The sequence below is a fragment of the Etheostoma cragini genome, chromosome 9, assembly GCF_013103735.1.
Source record: "Etheostoma cragini isolate CJK2018 chromosome 9, CSU_Ecrag_1.0, whole genome shotgun sequence".
Classification (NCBI taxonomy): domain Eukaryota; kingdom Metazoa; phylum Chordata; class Actinopteri; order Perciformes; family Percidae; genus Etheostoma; species Etheostoma cragini.
In genome coordinates, this window is record NC_048415.1 from 23,300,701 (window position 1) to 23,322,541 (window position 21,841).

Genomic DNA, 21,841 nt, shown 5'->3' on the forward strand with positions numbered 1-21,841 from the left:
CTTTTGACAAAAAGATGGCCCTGCACACATGCTGAGAGGTTTGAAGAGAGTGGCAGCATCATTCATACAAAATTACAATAATACAATTGAAGGGAATAAAAGAGGGAGTTCCATTTGTGCTGTTCTCTAAAAAGTGTTGACATCACTTCCAACAGCATGTCCATCTATTCATTCATGTTGTACCACTTACTGAGGAGAGAATCTCTGCACAGGGAGGTGACCGGTGGGGGCACCCCCGCCCCGCTCCCCACCGCCACGTTTTACGTATGAAACAGAACTGACACTTTGCTGAAACACAAATACATATATTTATTAACCTCTATTCACAGACCATGAGGCATATTTTCAGTTGCGATGGGGGGTGCATTATGTCAGCAGGATCATTTAAAAGGCATTACATTGTGTGTCGGCCCTGTTTCTCAAACCACGGCCCAGATCAACGCAGAGGAAGCACTGCATGAGGCATCCAAACGGACTCCTTTCAAAGGTTAAAGTGCATCAAGTGTCTGCACTGCTCACCAATAAATCGTGTTCACTTTCTCTATTTATACATTAAAATAAAGAGGGTCAAGCATTCTTGACATTCCATTTGCAAGTATATTTGAAATGTGTATTAGACCAACTGAAATTTATTTTAAAGTGCTGTTCAAATAATGAGAAAACCTGAAGTACATTTTGCTGGCTCGTTGCTGGCTCATGGTCTGAAGCCCAGCCCAGTATCCTTTGTCTAGGATCCTCAGGGGAATTAACAAAGAAACGTACAATGTAATCCTTAAATTAATGAAACACTAAACAGACAGCTGACCGTCACGAGAAAAGGCCGTCGGACTGACCGACCATATCAATGCATAGCTCTTTTAAGAAATAGCTCAGTGCTTAATGAGCACGTTATGAAAAAACATGAACCTTGGTTCAGACCTTCAGATGTGAAAAGGCCTTAACATTTTTAAATTCTGAAAAAAATCCATGATAAGCTGTCATGACGTTATTGCAACATCATTTTTCTAGCTCTTGCTACACACAAACATCTGTCTTTTTTGTGAATGGACCACCCGTCTATTTCCCCTAATGTTCTCTTCATTAGGCACAGTGACAATGAGGCGCACCATAATAACCCATTTCAGATATACTGAATATGCAATAAACAATATGTTAAGTTGGAGAGGGCAGCCTCGTTGTAATTAGAAAGAAGCAGTTTTTATACTCGTTGGTCATGCAGTGTCCAAGACAACGTGGTGTTATCCAGGAATTTTAGCCAAAAAAAGCCTGTGCCAGTTGCCTGATGCTTTCTCTCACCCTGTGGAGAGAGGCTTGCCAATCCCAGGCTATCACACACACACACACACACACAAATACAATATTCCTGCCAGTTGATTCCCCACTGCTGGCAGGACTAGGTGTTGTGGTTTTCTTTAGCGGCACAGTATTCATTTGTAATGTCCCTTACTGTCGTTTTTTGGCTCTCAGCTGCTGGGATAGAAATCCACCTTGAAATGTTTTAGTTCCCTTCCAAAAACTCCTTCTTTAATAGGTGGGACAGCTGTTTCAACGTAGTTACAAAATGGCTCAGATGCAAAAAGAAAAGGATGTTTTTACCTAATAAACCCCAGGTGGTGGATCTCATTTTTTTCTTCTCATTTTAATGGCTGGAAGATTTGGGTAATGAAGTCATCAGCATGAGGATCATGTAATGAGGCTCTTGGTAACACCACAAACAGAACAGATCTCAGGGGAGTAAGATCATGCTGGTAGTGTGGTTCAATCAGCATGTAATGAACTAACAAAACACCTTTCCTGTTTTCCCAGTCGTCATGATTTTCCTGGTGCCTGTGTGACCCAGTCCTGAGCATCCTCGCTCTTTTCCTGTGGTAGACAGACCAGGACATGATCGGCAAAATCATGGGTTGACTGTTTTGTACACCGGGGGGAAAATGTAAAATGTTTTATCATAATTAGATAGTATATTGATTCTTTGGACAACGATATTTTGTCTACCAGTAAACTGATGAATATACAAAAACACATGAAAAGGCGATAATAACATTCGTACTTGGAGAAGATACTCTCCTCGCCAGTTTCATATGCTGTTAATCATTTGGTTTTATAAAGTGTATATAAAGACAAAAATACTACCATCCTGCTTCTTTCCCAACTAGATTGCAGTGTGAATGTTATCATCTTCTTGCATCGTTACCCAGTACCTGCTAAGGATTTACAGATGTGCGTGTACCTCCTGATGATTGCAGGAAAACAGACTTTAGAAAAACTTTGCCCTCAGCGAGGAAATAATTCAAGAATTAGTCGGCTGAAATTTGCAAAGGCAGAATCATGAGCTAGCAAAGAAAATGCTGCTTGTTTCACATTCACAGTCCTGAGAGATGCAGCAGGGACATCCAATTGTAATTACTACTTGATGTCAAGAAATGTTTTTTATAAAGTGCTTTTTAAACCTTTAAACTGTAGGAATAAAAAAAGTGACTCGATGAGAACAATCAATGTTACAGGTTACTTAAATTCATTGAACTATGAAACATAAATAATGCACAACAATATAACAAGTGTTCAGTGTGCAACATTAAGTTACCTGGAGGGTAGTGGAGCATGTTGTTAACAAATTCCATCAGTCGAGGGAGTCTCATGCCCTTCCCAGCATGCACTGGGTGAGAGGTGGGACGCACCCTATGGGCAAGTTTCCAGTTCACCTGGCCTGCATGTTGTTAGACAGTGAGAGGAAAACTCACACAGATATGGCTCGCTTACTAACTAATTTAAAAGTTAGGGTTTACATCAATATTTTACATAACTGATGGGAAAAAAGACCCATGCAGTATGTAAGTTGTTCTTAAAAGATCAAAGTTAATTACAGAAAATGACCTCCTCCGTGTGCTTGACGAGAACCTGGATATGGTTGCATGGTAGGACTACCAATCAAAGTGGGACTTCTCAAGATTTCCCACACTGACTACTGACATGTGAATCCTTTAGCTGCCTCTAATGAGGACACGAGGACAGACCTCGACACCAACAAGGGAGCATGACAAGAAGGTCTCGAAGCACAGGACAGATACAGTATGTGCTGGATCCTTTTTGCTGCATAATCATAAAGTCCCCGCTTCACACTTGCGACGCATGCTCTGCCCTAGTTTACAGTATCTGGTGCAGTGAACAGTACTGGGCTTTGACATTTGTTTTACTTTTACTTCAGTCTTGTTTTAACACACCACCAAATTGTGTCAAGAAATTGTTTTATGTGGGGAAGATGTTCTGACTATTTCATGTCTAACAATGGGCCTTTTCCACCTTGAGCTGCAGTGAAAAAAGGAGAAAGATATTAGGAAAGATAATAGAATAGTGGGAGTAAAATAAGTGTTCAAACCAGATGAAGTACTTTTCTGCGCAGTTAAAAAGGACCGGAGAGCTGAAAAAGACAGGTTTTATCCGAGTCCTTGACTTCACATTTATATTAGACATGAGTGGTACAACTACAAAATCTAAAGGGAAAAAACAAGACAAAAATTGTAAAATGGTAGTTTTTGTTTAGCAAGTTTTCACTAGCATCTTGTTCAACAACTCACCAAAAAAGTGTATAAAATGTACCATTCAGAAAAAGCATAAATCCATGCAGGGGAAACCTTAGTAATGTATGCCTACACTCTGCATGTACAGAATGTGGTGATCAGGGGTAGACAACATAGTGTCATCCATAACATTCTGAAAAATTCATTAATAACGCCTTATTGGCTAGGGGACAGCAAGGTCAGTGGAATAACCCTCCACTCTCTTTCACAGAAATTAAAAACTGCAGGCGGCACAGAGCGGTGCTGTCCTCGGGGCGGGTGCCTTCTGGCTGCTTCACATCTCAGCTGTGGGTTCCTTCCTGAGCCATTAGTCAACCCGGCCACAGTCTGATTTGTATTCTGCTCCTTTAAAACATTAAGTAAACTGTGGCAGAATAATTCCTCACATATCAGAGTCGACATTTAGCCACGTGCAGATTTCCAATAATGAGTAACGTCCCCATTTTGTCCCACATGATTAAAAAATGGATGGGGAAATATTCAATTAGAATAGTAAATCTGTTCAGCGGGACCCAACTTAACATTGATTAGACAGGAGAGAATGATGAATGATGGAATTAGGTAGGTTTCACTTTCCACACAGTATCTTTTAATAGTAAAGTCAGATAAGGCAGAAAGAGTTTCCCATTGACAAAAAAATTAGAAAACTCTAAATGTGAGGAATAAATCTTTTAAATGTGTGTGTGTGTGTGTGTGTGTGTGTGTATGTGTGTGTGTGTGTGTGTGACAAGCATAGTGTGTGCGCTGTGAATAGGCCTAGAATCATTTTACTAATGCGCTGTTAAAATAACAATGAAATGCTGCGTTATTGACTTTAGAGGTTTTTCTTGGTCAGTGGTGCGATCACCTTATCCTCCCTTAGAAGGCACCTGAACACAACTCTCTGTTAGACCAACATGCCTAGAATGCACCTGAACACACCTTCCTACAAGAATAGCACGCCCAGAATGCACCTGAACACACCTCCCTACAAGAATAGCACGCCCAGAATGCACCTGAACACACCTCCCTACAAGAATAGCACGCCCAGAATGCACCTGAACATACCTCCCTACAAGAATAGCACGCCTAGAATGCACCTGAACACACCTCCCTACAAGAATAGCACGCCCAGAATGCACCTGAACACACCTCCCTACAAGAATAGCACGCCCAGAATGCACCTGAACACACCTCCCTGTAAGACCAGCACGCTTTATGCCGAGCTGCGCCGGGTGCGAGACAGGACTCTGTGCGTGACTCCCTTTGTATAACGGAGTTATAAAGGGGTGTGGTTTCAGTGGTGATTGACAGGCCATGAATGAGGCAAGTCAAGTGGACAATTCATATTTTATACTATGTTCAGAAGATAATTACGACTTCAGAAGAGTCCATCATGTTGTATCAATGCTGTGTTTCATGCAGGAGAGACCCTGTGTGGTGTGCCAGGACACACACTTCATTAACATGTGGAAATGTAATGTTTTCACATCACATAGGATGAACTAAGGCATTCAGATGCGAGAGGAAAGATTCCCCGCGTCATTTATTTTTTAGGTTTTTTTAGGTAGTTTTAACACTAACAAGCAGTTTGGGTTAGGTTTGGTGAGCTTGTGAAAAAAGGAAAATTAAACAGCAGATAAGGCATTATAAATAGTTTTTATAAGGGACTGTTAGCCACATGCCATGACCGTCCAACATCAACCACATATAGCACAGTCTATATCCACGACGTTCTACTGCCCGGAGTGCTCCGGTGCTGCCAGAAAAGCTGCTGGATCACGGTGTTTTCAGCCAGATGTCTGTCCCCATCCTCTGTCTCTGTGTTGGCCTTCTAGCCTCCGTCCCCATCCTCTGTCAGGGTAAATCAGACAGCTAGCTAGACTATCTGTCCAATCTGAGGACTCTGGTTACCTGGTCCTCAGATCTCTGCAGGGTAAATCCAGACAGCTAGCTAGACTATCTGTTCAATCTGGGGACTATGGTTACCTGGTCCTCAGATCTCTGCAGGGTAAATCCAGACCGCTAGCTAGACTATCTGTCCAATCTGAGGACTATGGTTACCTGGTCCTCAGATCTCTCCAGAGCATGTTTTTCTTCCCTCCCAGAATGCTATGTGGACTAGACAGACCTTCCTGCACAGCTCTGTGGAGGTATGTTACATAGTCCGGGATGACAGAGGCACCATTCTCCCTATTACATGTCAGTGGAGCATCAAAGTAGTTTTGAAGCAGTGTTGAGCAGTGTTGCTTTAAGACTATGTCAGGTCTGCATGTCTAAGGACATAATTTGTTCTGTACTTCAGTTTGAAGTGCAGTAACTTTGATTTTACTGCGAGGATATACAGTACCTCTAGAAGAGCAAGCTTAATATAGCAGCTCATCTGAGGCAGTTGGGTGAAAGATTCATTTTCTTTACAGCCTGCCTGCTGCAGTGGCTGAAAGCATATGGAAGCAGCGGGGAGGGGAAGTGAGATTGATTCTCTTTCAGCATAGGCACAATTATATCTTCTAATTTGAAATTATATAAGAGATTACAAAGATGGAAATGGTGGTGTTATATGAGATTCACCTCTCAGCCTCCATATGCATTTCACTATGTCCATATGTGATTGCTTCAGCTTATATTCGTTATATTTATTTGATTTGAGGCACTTTTCCTCCACTGGTCATTAAATCCTGGATAATGTTCAATGTTCAATTCCCCTGAGCTGAACACAATTAAAGGTCATGAGGACCTAGTGGTTCTCTTGATTACAGCCTTCATTCTAATTGGTGAGCCATTCAAACTGTTGCAGAGACTGGGTAAAAGGTCAAATGCATTTCAGGCAGTGGCAGCAGTAGGACAATGTGTGGGCTGATGGAGGAGGGCAGACTATCCGTTTTACCCTAAGATCTCAACTGCTGCCCCACTGGGCACAGCAGCATCACTGTCAAGGCAGTTAGATGTCTGTCCGTAAGACAGCAGTACGTGGCTCTGTTAATCAGTGCTGTGGGTGTATATGCTATAATCCAACTCAGTGTAGAACATTTTGGGCGACTTTTGCCAGCTGTTTCTACTGAAATGAGCCCAGATTAAATTAGATAATAGTACTGAACACCTTGTGCAAACATGAGTAAATAAAAAGCATACTATCGCTACTACAGTGCAGGTATATTACCAGGGCTGTTTGAGTGAGTGTAAGTTAGAGATGGAGATGAATTGAATGACAAATAAATGGTGGCTAAATGTAAGATTAGGCTATAGGCCAATGTATAGACAGTATATACAAATTCATTTTTCCAAATCACTTTTTTGCCAGAAATACTGATATTTCTTGTGGCATTTTTTATCTTTGCCCCTAATAATTTCTGACACTAATCTAGCTGTAGTTCTGTTTTACCTTTCCACAACCGAGTCATTTCATGGTATTTGACATAAGTAGCTTCTGTGCTAACTGGCAGGTTCACAAGAGCAACACACACTGGAGATGTAGGAAGCACACATTACCTTTTACTCTGAAGGAGATTGCATGATGCCAGAGAAAAATCACGCGTGTGCATCAACCACACCTGGATGTGTGTAAAGAATGTACATTTACTTCTGGGAAATGTATGCGACCAACATGTGTTGGCTTACTGTTTTACTGTTTACTCCGCACATCAAGGTGCTAAAATCAATGAAGCACCATGGGAGCTGACCCACGTGAGGGTATACCAAAAGTAAAGTGGTCTCCATCAGATAGAACCAAAGCATGTTCATCTCTGCAACGGCACTCTAGTGGCTGGTATCATTTTGACTTGACGTCATGCTTCCTGACTGACTGACAGACGGGTTTGGTGCCTTGCTCAAGAGAAGAAGAAGAAGTGCCAAGGAGTGGCATAGACATGATATGGACATCATGCATTTCTAACAAGACGCTGAATGGGATCCTGAAACCATTATCTGGTGTCTTTGTTAGTAGTGTTTCAAGGCAAGGATTTAACACATGACAAAGAACATTACAGGTGGGCTTTATAGCTTTGTTCATATGTATTTATGTACCTGAAGCCGGTTAGAATTACAATCCTTTTGGTTATCCCTTAACTTTTCATATTGCACCCATTAAGTCAAATTTTCAGTTTGTCCGATACTTTGGTCTATGACCTAACGTAGCGGTCGCTCCCAGCTGAGCAAAGAGGGAAAGTGTGGTGTCAGCACAACGGTGAGTTAAGCAAGTCAGGAGAGGAGCCAGGTGAGGTCTGTGCTCCACATACGGGCCAAGTGAAATGAGAAATGCTCCCGCTGGCGAAAGTGATGAATGATAGATGGCGCCCAGAGATGTGTTGCTGAAACACATAATCCTATTATATTTATATTCTGTGTTGTTTAAAAAGAAAATCAATACAGGTGAAGCTGCTCCTTCTGCTCCTTTTGCTGAGGACACAGAACAGCACTATTGATGTTTTTGAAATGACACGGCATCAAATGATACAGCGCTAACACATCCACTTACATGTCTTTTGTTTCTCCCTTTCAGGAATACCAAATAGACATCATCTTTGCCCAGACGTGGACAGACAGTCGTCTCAGATACAACAGCACAATGAAAAAATTGACTTTGAACAGCAATATGGTTGGCCTTATTTGGCTACCAGATACCATCTTTAGAAACTCCAAGAGTGCAGATTCCCACTGGATTACAGTGCCTAACCAGCTGCTCAGAATATGGAACGATGGGAAGATACTTTACACCTTAAGGTAAACAGAAGGGTTTTTCTTTGGCCCCTTTATTCCTGGTAAAGTAATCTTTTAGAAGGGAGGACTTCAGGGGTTTACTGAAGAACTACAACACTAAGTCAAAATGCAGAATTTATGTTCATTAATATATTCATGTTAAACATTAAATAGTAGCATTAGAGTTATAAGCCAACTATCACACACAACTTATAACAATAAGTTAGAGTATGCCTTATTGTTTGTATGTCTAACATGACATTTCTAGCACACCAGAATTGCCTGACTGTCTTTGGAGTTTATTTTATGAATGTTTGGGGAGAATAGTCTGGATATGTTTGGTAGCTGAATAAACTGGAAGTCAGGAAGGCATTATATACCTCATACAGTTTTTTAGTTTCTTTTTTCACATGTATACATTGTATTTAGTGCAGGAGCTCTGATGATGTAGGCCTGGCGCGTTAGCCAGTGTTTCATGGTGGTCGGGCATACATTACTTAATACATTAGTTCATTTTTCACATAACAGCACCCGCTTAAATGTGTGGATCAAAGTCGGATAACGGACGCTAGAATTATAAATCAAAAGTTAAAAGTTAGGGATGCTCCGAATATTTTGTAACCCAAATTATTCACCCATTCAATTTATTAAAAGTAAAAATAAAAGGCCAAATACATTTTGCCAAACAGTTCTGTCTTTAATGATGCAATGAAATAGCCCCAGCGTGGAGTGAGAGGCGTGCAAAATTAGTAATTTTTATAAATTATTGATATTTATAATTTGTTCTGTTTATTGATCCACAGTGGGAAAATTACAATTTACATTTCGGTTTTGTTAGTAACCACTACACACAGGCCTGAAATACACACACATGCACTAATAGAGAGATGTCAGAGTGCTGGTGCTGGACCAGGTCTCTGAGCGGTTTGGGGTACGGTGCCTTGCTGAAGGGGACCTGGCAGTGCCCAGGAGGGGAAGTTTTTCTTTTTCTCCAGCTGTCACTCCGTACTTTGGTCCGTACAGGGACTGGAACCAGCGACTCACCGGTTCCCAACCCAACTCCCTACGGACTGAGCTCTCCCCCCCAATCAGCAAACCTACATAATTATGGATGAGATCTTCCCAGACCGGGGCAGTCTTAACAACAGATGGAGGCTCCGCGGCCGCGTTGAAGTTAGTTTAATGTTGGACAGTCGACGTTTTTTTATCGCGGATGTTACGTTTAACAGCTCCTTGTCAAGGACTCAGTGTCCCCCAGGTTCAGGGTACATTCAGCCAATGGAGAGCAAACTAAGACACACATTTCACAGTTATTTTCAACTCAAAATCACCAAAAAAGACGACGCAATAAAGAGTGCAGAAAACGGAATGTCTGTCACAAGAGACGGACGTAGGGACCGTCGTAAAGTTGCATAACCAGCTATTTTCATCTTTAATACCTTTTTTGCTGTTTACCTTAGAAATCTCAAACCACTTCCATTATAGAGAGGGAGAGCCGTTAAACACATCACACTTAAATAATAACAATAAATTAAGATAATTAAGAAATAAAGGTATAGTTACCAATAAAAATAGTAGTTTCAACATGTTTCTCATTTCTGAATTAAGTGACACCAAACCACGTCTATTATGTCTCAGACGCCCTCTTACAACTTTCACAGCTGTTAGTTTGTGAAAATAATACTTTGAAAATACCTTATCAATATCCCTGATCGGTTGCTTTTAAATGCATTTTAAAGGTTATCATTTTAATAGGTTTGTCATCCACGAATATATTGACATCAAACCACGTCTATTATGTCTCAGACATCTTCTTACAACTTTAAAGAAAATGTCTTCAGCAAATCCCTCTCATCATTGACCTATTGTCTATAAACTGGATGTTTAAAGGTTATCATTTTAATAGGTTTCTCATTTCTGAATATACTGACATCATGAAACTTGACATTTTCCTCTCTGTTTTCCAGCAACACTCGTAGCCATCCCCGCTCCACACACACACTCACGTCACTCAGCCAGCGCGCCTTCCTGGTCTCGCTCGAACTTCATATCAATTGTTTTTCCCTTTATGCCCATTCTATAGTCCCTGTACCTATGAACTGCAGCGACGCACTGCCATGAGTCCATGAACACGGCAGCTGTCATCAATCAGAACCGGTCATCCGGTGAAGTGTGATGTAGTGTTTTATGTTTTATGATCATTTATGTGGCGTGAGCACTGTGAACTGACAAGCTACCATCCACACTCTGTACTTTGGGCCGTGCAGGGACTTGAACCAGCGACCCATCCGGTACGGACTACGCCCCCCCCAAAAAGAAGAAAACAAAAACTACAACATTTTTGAAAAGCTGTAAGGGTTATTAATAGAGCTGCAATTCTTTTCACTATTGATTAATCTGACAATACTTTTCTCAGTTAATAAAATAATTAAAAAATCCTCACCTCAGTTTCTAAAGCTTTAGGTTACGATTGGTATCTTTCACACCCAAAGATATTCAGGTCACAATAATAAAGAATTACAGATAAGCAGCAAATCCTCAACTTTCAGAAGCTGGTACCAGTCTGGAAAAATGAGGAACAAATTATCTAAATAGTTGCTGTCAATTAACTTACCCGTCATTGTTTAAAGTTTATTAGTTTTCCTAAGTTCCAGTTTGCACAAAATGCTAAAAATACTTTAAAGCATACTGTATAACACTCTGCTATAAAGATGATTTATTACATAGTTCTTACCGTACACTATGGAGTTGGGACCCAGCGACGGGCTGATATGGTCTGGAGGGATTATGGGACTTCCAAGTTCCTGAACATCTACTTACAGTAATATATAGTGATTTATGTAGCCTATTATCTGGAAGCTGTGTCATTTTTAATACGATGATAATTGCGTCCCTGAGTCACCATCTTCTCTGTGCACCGTGAGCATTAAGTCTTCCCAAGGGGGAATATATGATGTTTATCAGTCAATCAATAAGTTTATGTTTTAGCGGACTTTAGCAGTTTTACTCACTAAGAAATATATGCAAAACCATTTTTGATGAAAACCTTTCTTAAAAAGAGCAGTGCAAAAGCAACGAGCGCCTCTCATTACTAATTGTTAGTGCACATTGCCTGCTTGAGCTTTAGGACCCATGTACTAAAGCTGCCCCCCTAGTGCCCTAAAGCACTCTTTGGAATCGGACCACTCAACATTAATAGAAACTGCTCCTTCATAACATCATCTCTGGACCGGCCTCAGTCTTTTTGATCATTTCCTAATGTTTGACACATCTCCAGACGTTTGATGTTTAAGGACCTTTCTGTGTTATAGTACTATAGTGTAGATTTAGTCGAGCTATTAATGATTAACAGTTTAACCATTAAAGGACTGTATGGATTTTGACTCATCAGTACTGTCAGTTCAACAGTTAAAAATGTATTAAAATAAAAACAAGGATTTAAAAAAGCTTTTTCCCATTATAAAAACAAGGCTATACAATTCCTTTCTTAACTGCTGGTTAACTTTTTACTAGCTGTACCTTTTTAAATAGTTAATATTCAAAATTTGTATTTGATCATGTTTTACCAGGTAAAAAAACATGGTGTCCTTGCATATGGACGAGTGGAGACAGGCGCAGACATACACGTCTCTGACCGCTGTGGACGGTCCACATGGTGTCCACATGTGTCCACATCCACGCACGGATCATTGTGGCTGCGCGAGCGGGACAACTCTACCGCTGTCCACGGACTCAGAGTGTGGACCGGAGGTCCGAGCCTCCCGGACGCCACTCCTCGGACTACTCGTCAATTAGCAGTTAATGATCGGTTAACGAGGGTCCGGTACTGGTCAGAAAAAAAACCTTTATAATTGATATCAGTCTCTAAAGCAGTGTTGGGGAAATGTTATAATATAAGCGGAGCTAGTAGGTTTCCGTGAGAACAGGAGCCAGTCAAGTCCCAAACCCGCCCGGCGAGAGGCTCACGCTGCTCTATTGAAATTGACTTTTTGGGTTCCAAACTTTGAACAGTAATATCCGTTGATGAGCGAGAAAGACAATGAAATGTCATTTGGTATTAATTGTGCATTGGCTTGGCCGCAGTAAACAAAGATGACATTTTGTGATATCCATGCCTCTCCCACATGCGTTGCATTGCCCCCATCCCATGCTTTAATGAGCTCTAAAGATCACACCAGAATGACAGGACACACGTTCTTTATCTACTTTCTTCTTTTTTCCGTCACATGTGTCTGTAACATGTACTTTTTCACTTAATTTTGATTTTATCTCACATTTTATGTATGGGATAAACCCACCACCAGAACTTTCCTTCAACCACTTACTTTCGTGTGGTTTGGGTTGTTTTCTCAGTCAGCTGGTTTGTATTTATATTCAGGATTTATTAAAGCATGCAGGCTGATCGGCCAGTCTATTTCATCATGCTTAAAGAGGTTGAGGAACTCTTAATGCTTCCTGTATCCCTTGTTTCCATTCAGATGAGAAATGTAACTTGCGTTCTTTAGCTGTTTTATAATTGAAGGTCAACAACATACTGGCTACATAATTACATCCACAAGATGGTCTAGATGGTATAGTATATAAATATAAATGTATATATATATATGTGTTTGTATATATATATTTTTTAATTGTAGACCTGCATTGCTTACATCTGAGTTTGCAGCCATTGCAGTCATTTTCTCTGTTTTTCTCTGGCTCATGCTTCTGATCTCGGTGCGTAACTGTCGATCAGTAGAACAGTGTTAATAGTAATAGTATTTAATGGACCGGTGGTTTCAACCCTGATTTCTACTGTGCGCCACATAGAGATAAAACCGGATTGTGTGTGTTGAAGAATCGGATGATAACTGTGTAAAAGGTCAAATTGTTGACTTTGGTATTTTTTGTCTGGTTCTGAAAAACTAATTTCTTGACTACAAATGGCCTTAAGGGGAATTCAATAAGCAATTTACAGGACAAAAGCTGTAAAGGGCAGATTCCTCGTCCACCTCTGCCCCTGTAGGACATGAGCTGTAGCGTGGTGTGTGCTGATTTATAAATGGGTCCCAATCTCCACTCATAGCTGTCTCACACTAAGTGATTATGGTCATTGAATCCCTGCTGTACATTGTAGGTTGATGTCTACAATAGTTAAAATTTGCCACCCCCCCCCCTTGAGGCTGAACGATCTTATTTTTTATCAAAATTGCACGATTGCATTCATGCCCACATTCTTTTCTCATTTAAAAAAAAAAATGGTCGAAGGAACAAAGTACTGGTATAGCTGCGAGGACATGATGTGAAAGTCTAATTTAAAAAAATGTATTGATATGATGTGTTTTCACATGAAATCCTTTACTGCAGTACTGCAAGAGACATATCACAAACTGATTCTATGGTTTTTTCTTTTCAGACTGACAATAAACGCAGAATGCCAGCTGCAGCTGCACAACTTTCCAATGGACGAACACTCCTGTCCGCTCGTCTTCTCCAGCTGTGAGTACACCCTGCTCGATGTAGGGCTCTCTCTAGGGCCACAGGCACCCAGTAGGAACAAATCTAACGTTTGTTTTGCAACAAAGTACCCCATTTTGTCTTGAAGGTCTCAGGTGAAAATGTTAGATTTATTTAATTATTACTGAATATGAGCTGATGTTGTCCACCATTGGCGTCACAACCGGGTTCAACTGCTTCCGTGTGAAAATTAGCCAGTACAGTGGCCACCCACAAGCCGATATGCTTTTAGAAGTGTTTGTCATAAACACATTGATTTTCTTTTTTTTTCCCCATCTGGAAGAGTAGTTGTGAAGGGCAATCGTGGCCAAGGGACTGAAGGCCAATTCAAAAGCATTCCAGTGTCACACCATAGCACCTCGGAGCTGGGTGTAATGGGTTGTAAATTACGTGAGTAAAATACACTAGCAGGACAAAGGAGGGGCTCCCATCAACACATTGGAAAGTCAAAGAAATGACCACAAAGAGACGCAAATGACCACAAAGAGACGCAAAAGTTGGGCTGGGCAGCACATCGATATTATTTGGAAAGAGATAAAGGAGGCTAGATATCGTCTTACATTTTTGAAATCTTAAAATGACAAGGGTCGTTTCCTGGTTTTAAAGGCTTCATCGCAGTACAGAGATTATTTCATATGCATATTATTTGTCTTTAAACACTTAGTCATTCAGCCACGTTACTGGTGATTATTAATCACAAATCTCATTGTTTAAATATTTATACGTAAGCACCGTTTGTCGCGCCCTACAATGTCTTTGCAATATCGATATTGAGGTATTTGGTCAAAAATATCGTGATGTTTGATTTCCCCATATCGCCCAGCTCTACGCAAAGTACCACAAAGAGATGCGAGTGACCACAAAAAGACACAAAACGACCACAGTGAGACGCAAAATTACATCAGAGATGAAAAACGACCACGAAGAGATGCTACAAAGAGACACTAAATGTCCAAAAAGGGACAAAAAAATAAAAAGCACAAAGACATGTGAATCAACCAGTGTGAGTTTCTTGCTCATACAGGATGTTGGAGGGATCAGGGGCCTTTTACACGTCTGTGTCCAGGGGCCATTCTCTCAAAAGCTGCCCGTGGCTCTTGGCTATTACAAATTACAAATCTACAAATAGATGACTATGCTTCCCTGTTGTCTTGATCATTGCTTTGGTGTCATATCGCACCAACCTGTATTAGTTAGCAATCATTTGGAAGCAACATGCTGTGACCTCGTCCTCTCATGTCCAGGCTGTGTGTAGCTATGGAAACATTTGAACAACCCGTAGCAGAAGCTACTACAGCAGGGTCTCCAGGACTAAGGGAGAGATAGGTACAGTAAACTGAAGCATGGGTGCAGTGATGTATTTACTGGAGCTGCATAGTCACAATTACAAATAATGTAAAGTAAGTAAGGACCAGCTGACAATATGTCAGCGGTTATCTCCTTAACACCGGTGAGAGTGGTGATGAGGACCAGGCCTGAGATCACTCTGTCATGCTGGTTGAGTTAGAATAACATACTGGAAGCTTTTAAAAGAGGGTGGTGCTTGAAATCATTGTTCTTCCTCTGTTAATCACGGTTACCTGATAAGAAACACCTGCAAAAAGGTTTTCACAGGTGAAGATATTGCTGCTAGTAAGATTGCACCTAAATCAGCCATTTATCAGATTATCAAGAACTTCAAGGAAAGAGGTTCAGTTGTTGTGAAGAAGGCTTCAGGGCGTCCAAGAAAGTCAAGCAAGCGCCAGGACCGCCTCCTAAAGTGGATTCAGCTGCGGGTTCGGGGCACCCCCAGTTCAGAGCTTGCTCAGGAAGCAGGGAGGTGTGAGTGCATCTGCACCAACAGTGAGGCGAAGACTTTAGAAGGATGGCCTGGTGTCGAAAAGGGCCGCAAAGAAGCCACTTCTCTCCAAGAAAAACATTGGGGACGGATTATTTTTCTGCAAAAGGGACAGGGATTGGACCGCTGAGGACTGGGGCAAAGTCATTTTCTCAGATGAATCCCCTTCGTGATTGTTTGGGGCATGCTGAAAATAAGCTTGTCCGGAGAAGACAAGGTGACCGCTCACTCACAATTTTGCCTAAAAGTGCAGCCTTGATAGTGCCAGAGTATGTGCTGCTTAATAGAGCGGTGTGTGGAAAATGAAGGCTGCTGTATGTTAGTGTGCTGTGGCCTCTCAGCGATCTATTATCTGGAGTACAGAGTGGTTCAAATGTGAAAAGACCTTGCACCTTGTGCAGCTTATTAGAGCTACAGACGCATCCTGCTGTCATCCATTAAACCCATTTCCTTACCTTAGGAAATCAGCAGGCATTACACTGGTTTCCATGACAACAGTGTTTTGTGATTAAGTCCGATTTGTTCATCTTTAAAGCCCTCATGCCTCTGGGGGATTGTAATAATCATCTCAGTGCAGTCCAAATAACGGTCAGGCCTCCAGTTTCATTCAGCTCTGCCGAGCGCTGTAGCGTCTTTCAGTTTGTGGTTTTGGTTTTACTGTTTGGGCTTCCTCTCACCGCTCTCTGCAACCTTGTTTCCTGCCACAGCTAAAGTCGTACCATATGAGGAGAATATGGATATGCAATAAAGTTATTGAATATCATTTCATATCAATATTACTCACGATAAATAAACAGATAACAAAGTGTACTCAGTTCTGCGTTTCTGCTGCTGTCAGCATTCTGCTTAAAGACAACAAATTGAAGAGGAACTCATTTCCAACATTCTTGTAGTGATCATTGAATTAAATATAAAATGCAGCACTAAAACAATTTTCTACTGATATTTTCTTTCAACTAAAAGAATGCTTATCACGATACCTTTCAGCCTTTCGCGATATGTATATTGCACCAGTTGATATTGCGATGATGATGAAAAGGTTGTTGTGCGGCCCTACAGGCAGCTGGTTTAAGCGAAAATGTTTTGACATGAATAGAATAGTTGTTATTGTACATCGGATGCATTCCTATATGTGCAAACATCAGCAAAAGTGCTGAAAATGTAAATACATAAAAAGTTAAGAGCCTCTAAAAGTCATTATAAAGATGTATGAAAAGAGACAGAAGATTGTTGAAAAAGAAAGTAAAGACACAAATTCACCACAAATACAAGACATTCACCTGCACACCCTTAATACCCAGGGAGCCTTAATGCTGTTATGGCTTCTTATTGTCCTAAAACGTCTGGCGGCAGTAGTTCTAGCACATAGTTTCCAGGGTGAGATAGCTCTTTAAGAATGCTCTGGGGTTTTTTGAGGCAGCAAAGAACTGTAGAGATCTCCCAGAGAGGGAAGTGGGCAGCCAAAGATCTTCGGGGCGGGGGGAGGACACTGTGGAGCCCCTTCCTCTCTGCTATGCAGCCGGCCAAACGCACTCAGAGGCAGTACGTCAGGACGCTCTCTATGGAGCAGCGACAGAAAGACACTAGCAGTGTTTTGGGTAAGGTGGTTCTTCCAGATCCTCAGTCTCTGCTGGGCTGTCTTAGCGCCCCAGGTCAGGTCGTCCTCTATGTGCACGCCCAGAAACCAGAGTCAGAGACCCTCTCTGCACATTCCCCGCCAAGAAAATGTCCATTTAAGTCCTCCGAGCTCCTGGGTTTTGGTTGTGGTAAGAACCAGGTAGTCCGTGCACCAGACAGAGATGAGCCCCACTACGCTGGTGTCATCTGCAAAATTGCCGCAGACATATCATGCTTTTCTATGTTTTCCGTGTTGTATCTGGTATAAAAGACTTTATTTGTGACTGTAGAAATGGCTGCTATAATCTATTATTGTCCACCGCTAACTTTAGTATCCACATGGCTAACGACAGTAAACAATGTCATCTGGGCTCTCATTGCTAAGCTCTCCCCAGTTCCAAATGGTCTGTGTGTGGTTCAGAAGTCTTTATCTGCTTGTTATAGTTTTGTGTGTTCTGTTTCCTGTTTTATTGTGAAGTCTGTCTTTTCTCCATAGTCTTGTCCGGTTTTACTTCCTGTCTTGTGTTTTCCCTCCTTTTTTGATTGTTGTGCCCAGCCCTGATGTGTTTCACCTGTTTCCCCAGCCCCAGTCTCACCTGACCCTTGTTTCCTCATTATATGCGTGTATTTAGTCTCCGTGTTTCCTTTGGGTCTCGTGGGTTCATTTCATTCTGTGTACTGCATGATTTGCTGTTCAGTGGTGTCAGGTTTTTTGAGTGGTGTACTGTGTGTTCCTGCTCATTCATGGCGTCCTGGCTTCCGGGCCTACGAGCTTTTGGGACTTCTTTTATTTAACAAACATCAAACTCTCAATTTGGGGTCCAACCCTCATCTATCCTTGACACAATTACTAAGTAATGACATAGCTGTAATCTTGGCCAATGCCGGTCATTTTGTCTGGAATTCCGGTCCCATTACTGCTGGGCCATGTCCGGTTGTGTAATACTTGGTTTAGAAGTCTTTATAAGCCAAGCTATGTACTCTGTTGCAGTAGCTCCAGCTTTAACAACAGAAACTACTGAGTGTAGGCTCCGGAGTTTCCAGGATACACTCTGGCCAGTCAGAGCAGACTGGGCTTTTTGGGGAGGGGGCATTAAAGAGAGAGCCCCTACAGAGCTTCTCATACAGAGGTTGAATACAGGTGCAGCAGCCACGGACAGTGTGAGAAAAATAGTGTTTTTTTTACATGAAAGCATAAATGTTCTAGTACAAACACAAAATGCAAGTAGAATCCTGAAAATGCTACATAATGGTTGCCCTTTAATGATGCTGTTAATGGTGTAGGCGGGGGTGCAGTCATGGGTGTACCGGGTGTAGCGTAGGGGGCTCAGCACACAGCTCTGTAGGGAGCCGGAGCTGTGTGACAGACAGGTGTAGCAGTGGCTAGCTGCTGAACAGGGCGAAGCCTAACCCGACCTAAAAGCCAGTTTAAGGTTTTATGCATCAGGAAGTGGCAGTGATCCAAAACAGAGCTAAAAAGGAGAGCGAATATTAGATTTTTATTCTCCAGGGTTCAAAAAGACGGTTACAAATCAATGCTTATGTTTTCTTGTCTGCTGGACAGCTACATTGACAGTTGTTTGCTAACAACTTAATTATTACAGCTTTGTAAGGTTTTGCTGCACTATGGGTTTATATAAAAATCACTTATTAGGTATAATAATTATTATTATTACCACTTTTAAGGACTTTGCGCGTAAGGCCTGTTGTACCAAGCTTTAAGCGGCTATTCTTGAACATATTTTTGGCTCATTATTCTCATCACAGACAAATGCAACTTGGTAAAGTTAGAAACTAAAGGTTTTTGCAATAATAAAAATATCTATCTGAAATAAATGCACTTTAACTCACCTTAATTCTTAATCCCTTCATACTCTATTGAAAATATGGTGCTTATTTGGCAAAGTTTTTTTTGGGAAATTCATTGAAGAACTAATTAATAGATATAGTAACCGTCTATTTCTATCTCATCCAAACAGTTACATGCTCTACCTGACAAGTCAAGGTACTTTATCACATGTACCAGACCTCGATGTAAAAGCAGAGCTATTATACAGGCATAACTATTAGAAATAAACCATATAGCCTCTACCTGCTCCGGGTCCTGGTCTGATGTGGAGAGTGTTAACTTTACTGTATCCATCTAAAGTGGATAAAATAAAAATATAATTTTTTTATTTTATTTTGAAAAGTAATCTCTTCCTGTTAGTAATATTTTCTCACGAAGGCACGGGGATGGGGGGAAGGCATGACCCGCCCTACTCTGCCTCTGATTGGCTTACCCGTACCAATCTCCCTCCTCATGCCTAAACCTAACCAACACCACCAACAAGTGGCAGCCAATCAGATGCAGAGTACGGCGGCTCATTACTTCAACATCCTGAAGAAAAAAATGTGTCTTCCTGTTAGGCTATTGTGTATTAAGTCTCATGAATATTGTGAATTTATAAATGCACCATGAATTGTGCCTTGAGCCCATTAGTTATGCTTTATGCAAATGCCAGTGTTGTCATTCATCAAGTGTGTTGGTTGAAGAGCTAGTTCCAATAGTAAGCTGTTATTTTCTGTATATTTTGAATGTGAGTAGCAATTGCTGAATCTTTAATGGCATCATTAATAGCAAGTGAGAGAAGTGTGGCAAATGTTAATGAAATTCATTCATCAAGCATGTTTGAAAACAATTACAGTTAATGTTTTTCTTAATTGAAAGCCTATTACATCTAACTGCTATCAGGCTAAATCCTAATTGTGTTAGCTTTTCTACTTAAAATGATTATGTGTCTGTTGAAGACAGGAAAGATCCAGGCTAGTGTGACACCAAGTCAGAAATGGAACCATTAACCCATCATTAACCTCACATGATCGATTGTAAAAGCACTCGCAGGCTCCGTGTCTATCATGTGAAGGTCAAGATAAACATCAAGATGGATTCATTACCTTATTGAACCAAAGCTTTCATTTAATCTACTTTCTTTCTTCCTTTGTCTTCTTTCCAGACTGTCTTTTCATTAGCCGGCCTCCAGCACAAGACAAATGCTTCTCTGGGTGGCCCTATGCCTGTCTGCACAGGATATCTATCGTTAGAGTGTGCCATGTTGCTCTGAGGGTCACACATACATGCTCTGTTTAATTCCAGATGGATACCCACGAGATGAGATGATTTACAGGTGGAGGAAGAACTCTGTGGAGGCGGCTGACCAAAAGTCCTGGCGTCTCTACCAGTTTGATTTCATGGGCCTGAGAAACACTACCGACATCATAAAGACTACAGCAGGTAGGATCTGGATGGGACACTTGATTTGTGAAAGCATTGGCAGAAATCATTTAATCCTTTGCTTATATGCAAATAGTTGTGTTTTTCAGTTGTCAGAAAACACTAGCAAGTAGAAATAGGCTACTGTACTGTAGTATCAATATAGGATTTCCTGCCTAAGTATGGAATTCCCTTTCATTCAAAATTAAATACCTAAATATGCCTACAAAAATAAAAAGGCTATATAATATATCCTAAAATAATTGAGGCAATAAATATATAAAAAAGTCAACATTTAAGTGGCTATGAGGAACTTTAAGTTAGTTTTGATTCTAGCGGCCCCTTTGGACTAAAGCAATAGTTTTTACCACACCTGCAGTCGTAAAGGTCTTTTCTAGCACACGCCGGCTGGTGTCGTACTGTCCACGGGAGGAAAGCGTGTACTACCCACTGTGATTTTACTCATTACTAAGCGGGAGAATAAGTGACAGATGCATCGTTGCATTTTAAGTGTTGCATACGTTAACTTATCCTACTTTGGATGTCTCGTGAGCTAAACCAGGTTTCACTGTCACTGGGTCACGAGCCAAAGCATTAAGAGATTGTTGTAGCAACCAACATAATAATAATAATAATAATAATAATAATAACTTAAATTTATATAGCGCCTTTCATGAAACCCAAGGACGCTTTACACAAGGACAAAAAAATGAATAACAGCTAACATGAACACGGACTGAAAAGAATTAAAACCTGGGCAATTCAACACTACTACTTCAACAACAGACCAGATATTATACACCTAAAACAGAAGTATTTAAAAATGAGAAAACCACTGTAACATGAACACATAGTGCCATGGAAATATCAAATTGGCTCTTTGTGTATCCTCATCCGCACGATTTACTGTACCAGTGATTCGAGGTGTCTGACCGTAAAGTTTCTCATCAAGTTGTGCGTTTTCTTTCACACACGCAGGTGACTACGTGTTGATGACCGTGTACTTTGACCTGAGTAGAAGAATGGGCTACTTCACCATCCAGACTTACATCCCCTGCATTCTCACCGTGGTCCTCTCCTGGGTGTCCTTCTGGATCAAAAAAGACGCCACGCCAGCCAGAACGGCTTTAGGTACTGGGGTTCAATAGGATCATGTCTGGAACATTGCTTTAAACTTCCGCTGTTAGAGATAAGTGGAAATACTGATGTAGACATCATGTTAAGGTCCTTCTTCTTAGGTTTCCATTTGCACATTTTAATTGTGTTTTGCTTTGTATAGACTCTGTCTTGATGTTTGCTTGTCACTTAACTTGAGTCACTCCATCTGCTTTTTCTATTTTGTTATACTTTTTCTCTCTTGTGCATGCTTGCTATTTGTCGTGCACA

The 21,841-nt window shown here is 41.1% G+C and overlaps 1 protein-coding gene across 1 annotated transcript in view; it reads left to right on the top strand.

Annotated features, from left to right (window-relative positions):
• Positions 1-21,841, top strand: part of LOC117950095 (gamma-aminobutyric acid receptor subunit gamma-3) — a 47,113-nt gene that overhangs the window by 17,516 nt on the left and 7,756 nt on the right. The window contains exons 4-7 of the mRNA XM_034880813.1: positions 8,056-8,276; positions 13,648-13,730; positions 20,339-20,476; positions 21,434-21,586. Coding sequence (XP_034736704.1) covers positions 8,056-8,276; positions 13,648-13,730; positions 20,339-20,476; positions 21,434-21,586 — 595 coding nt within the window. The remainder of the gene's footprint in view (positions 1-8,055; positions 8,277-13,647; positions 13,731-20,338; positions 20,477-21,433; positions 21,587-21,841) is intronic.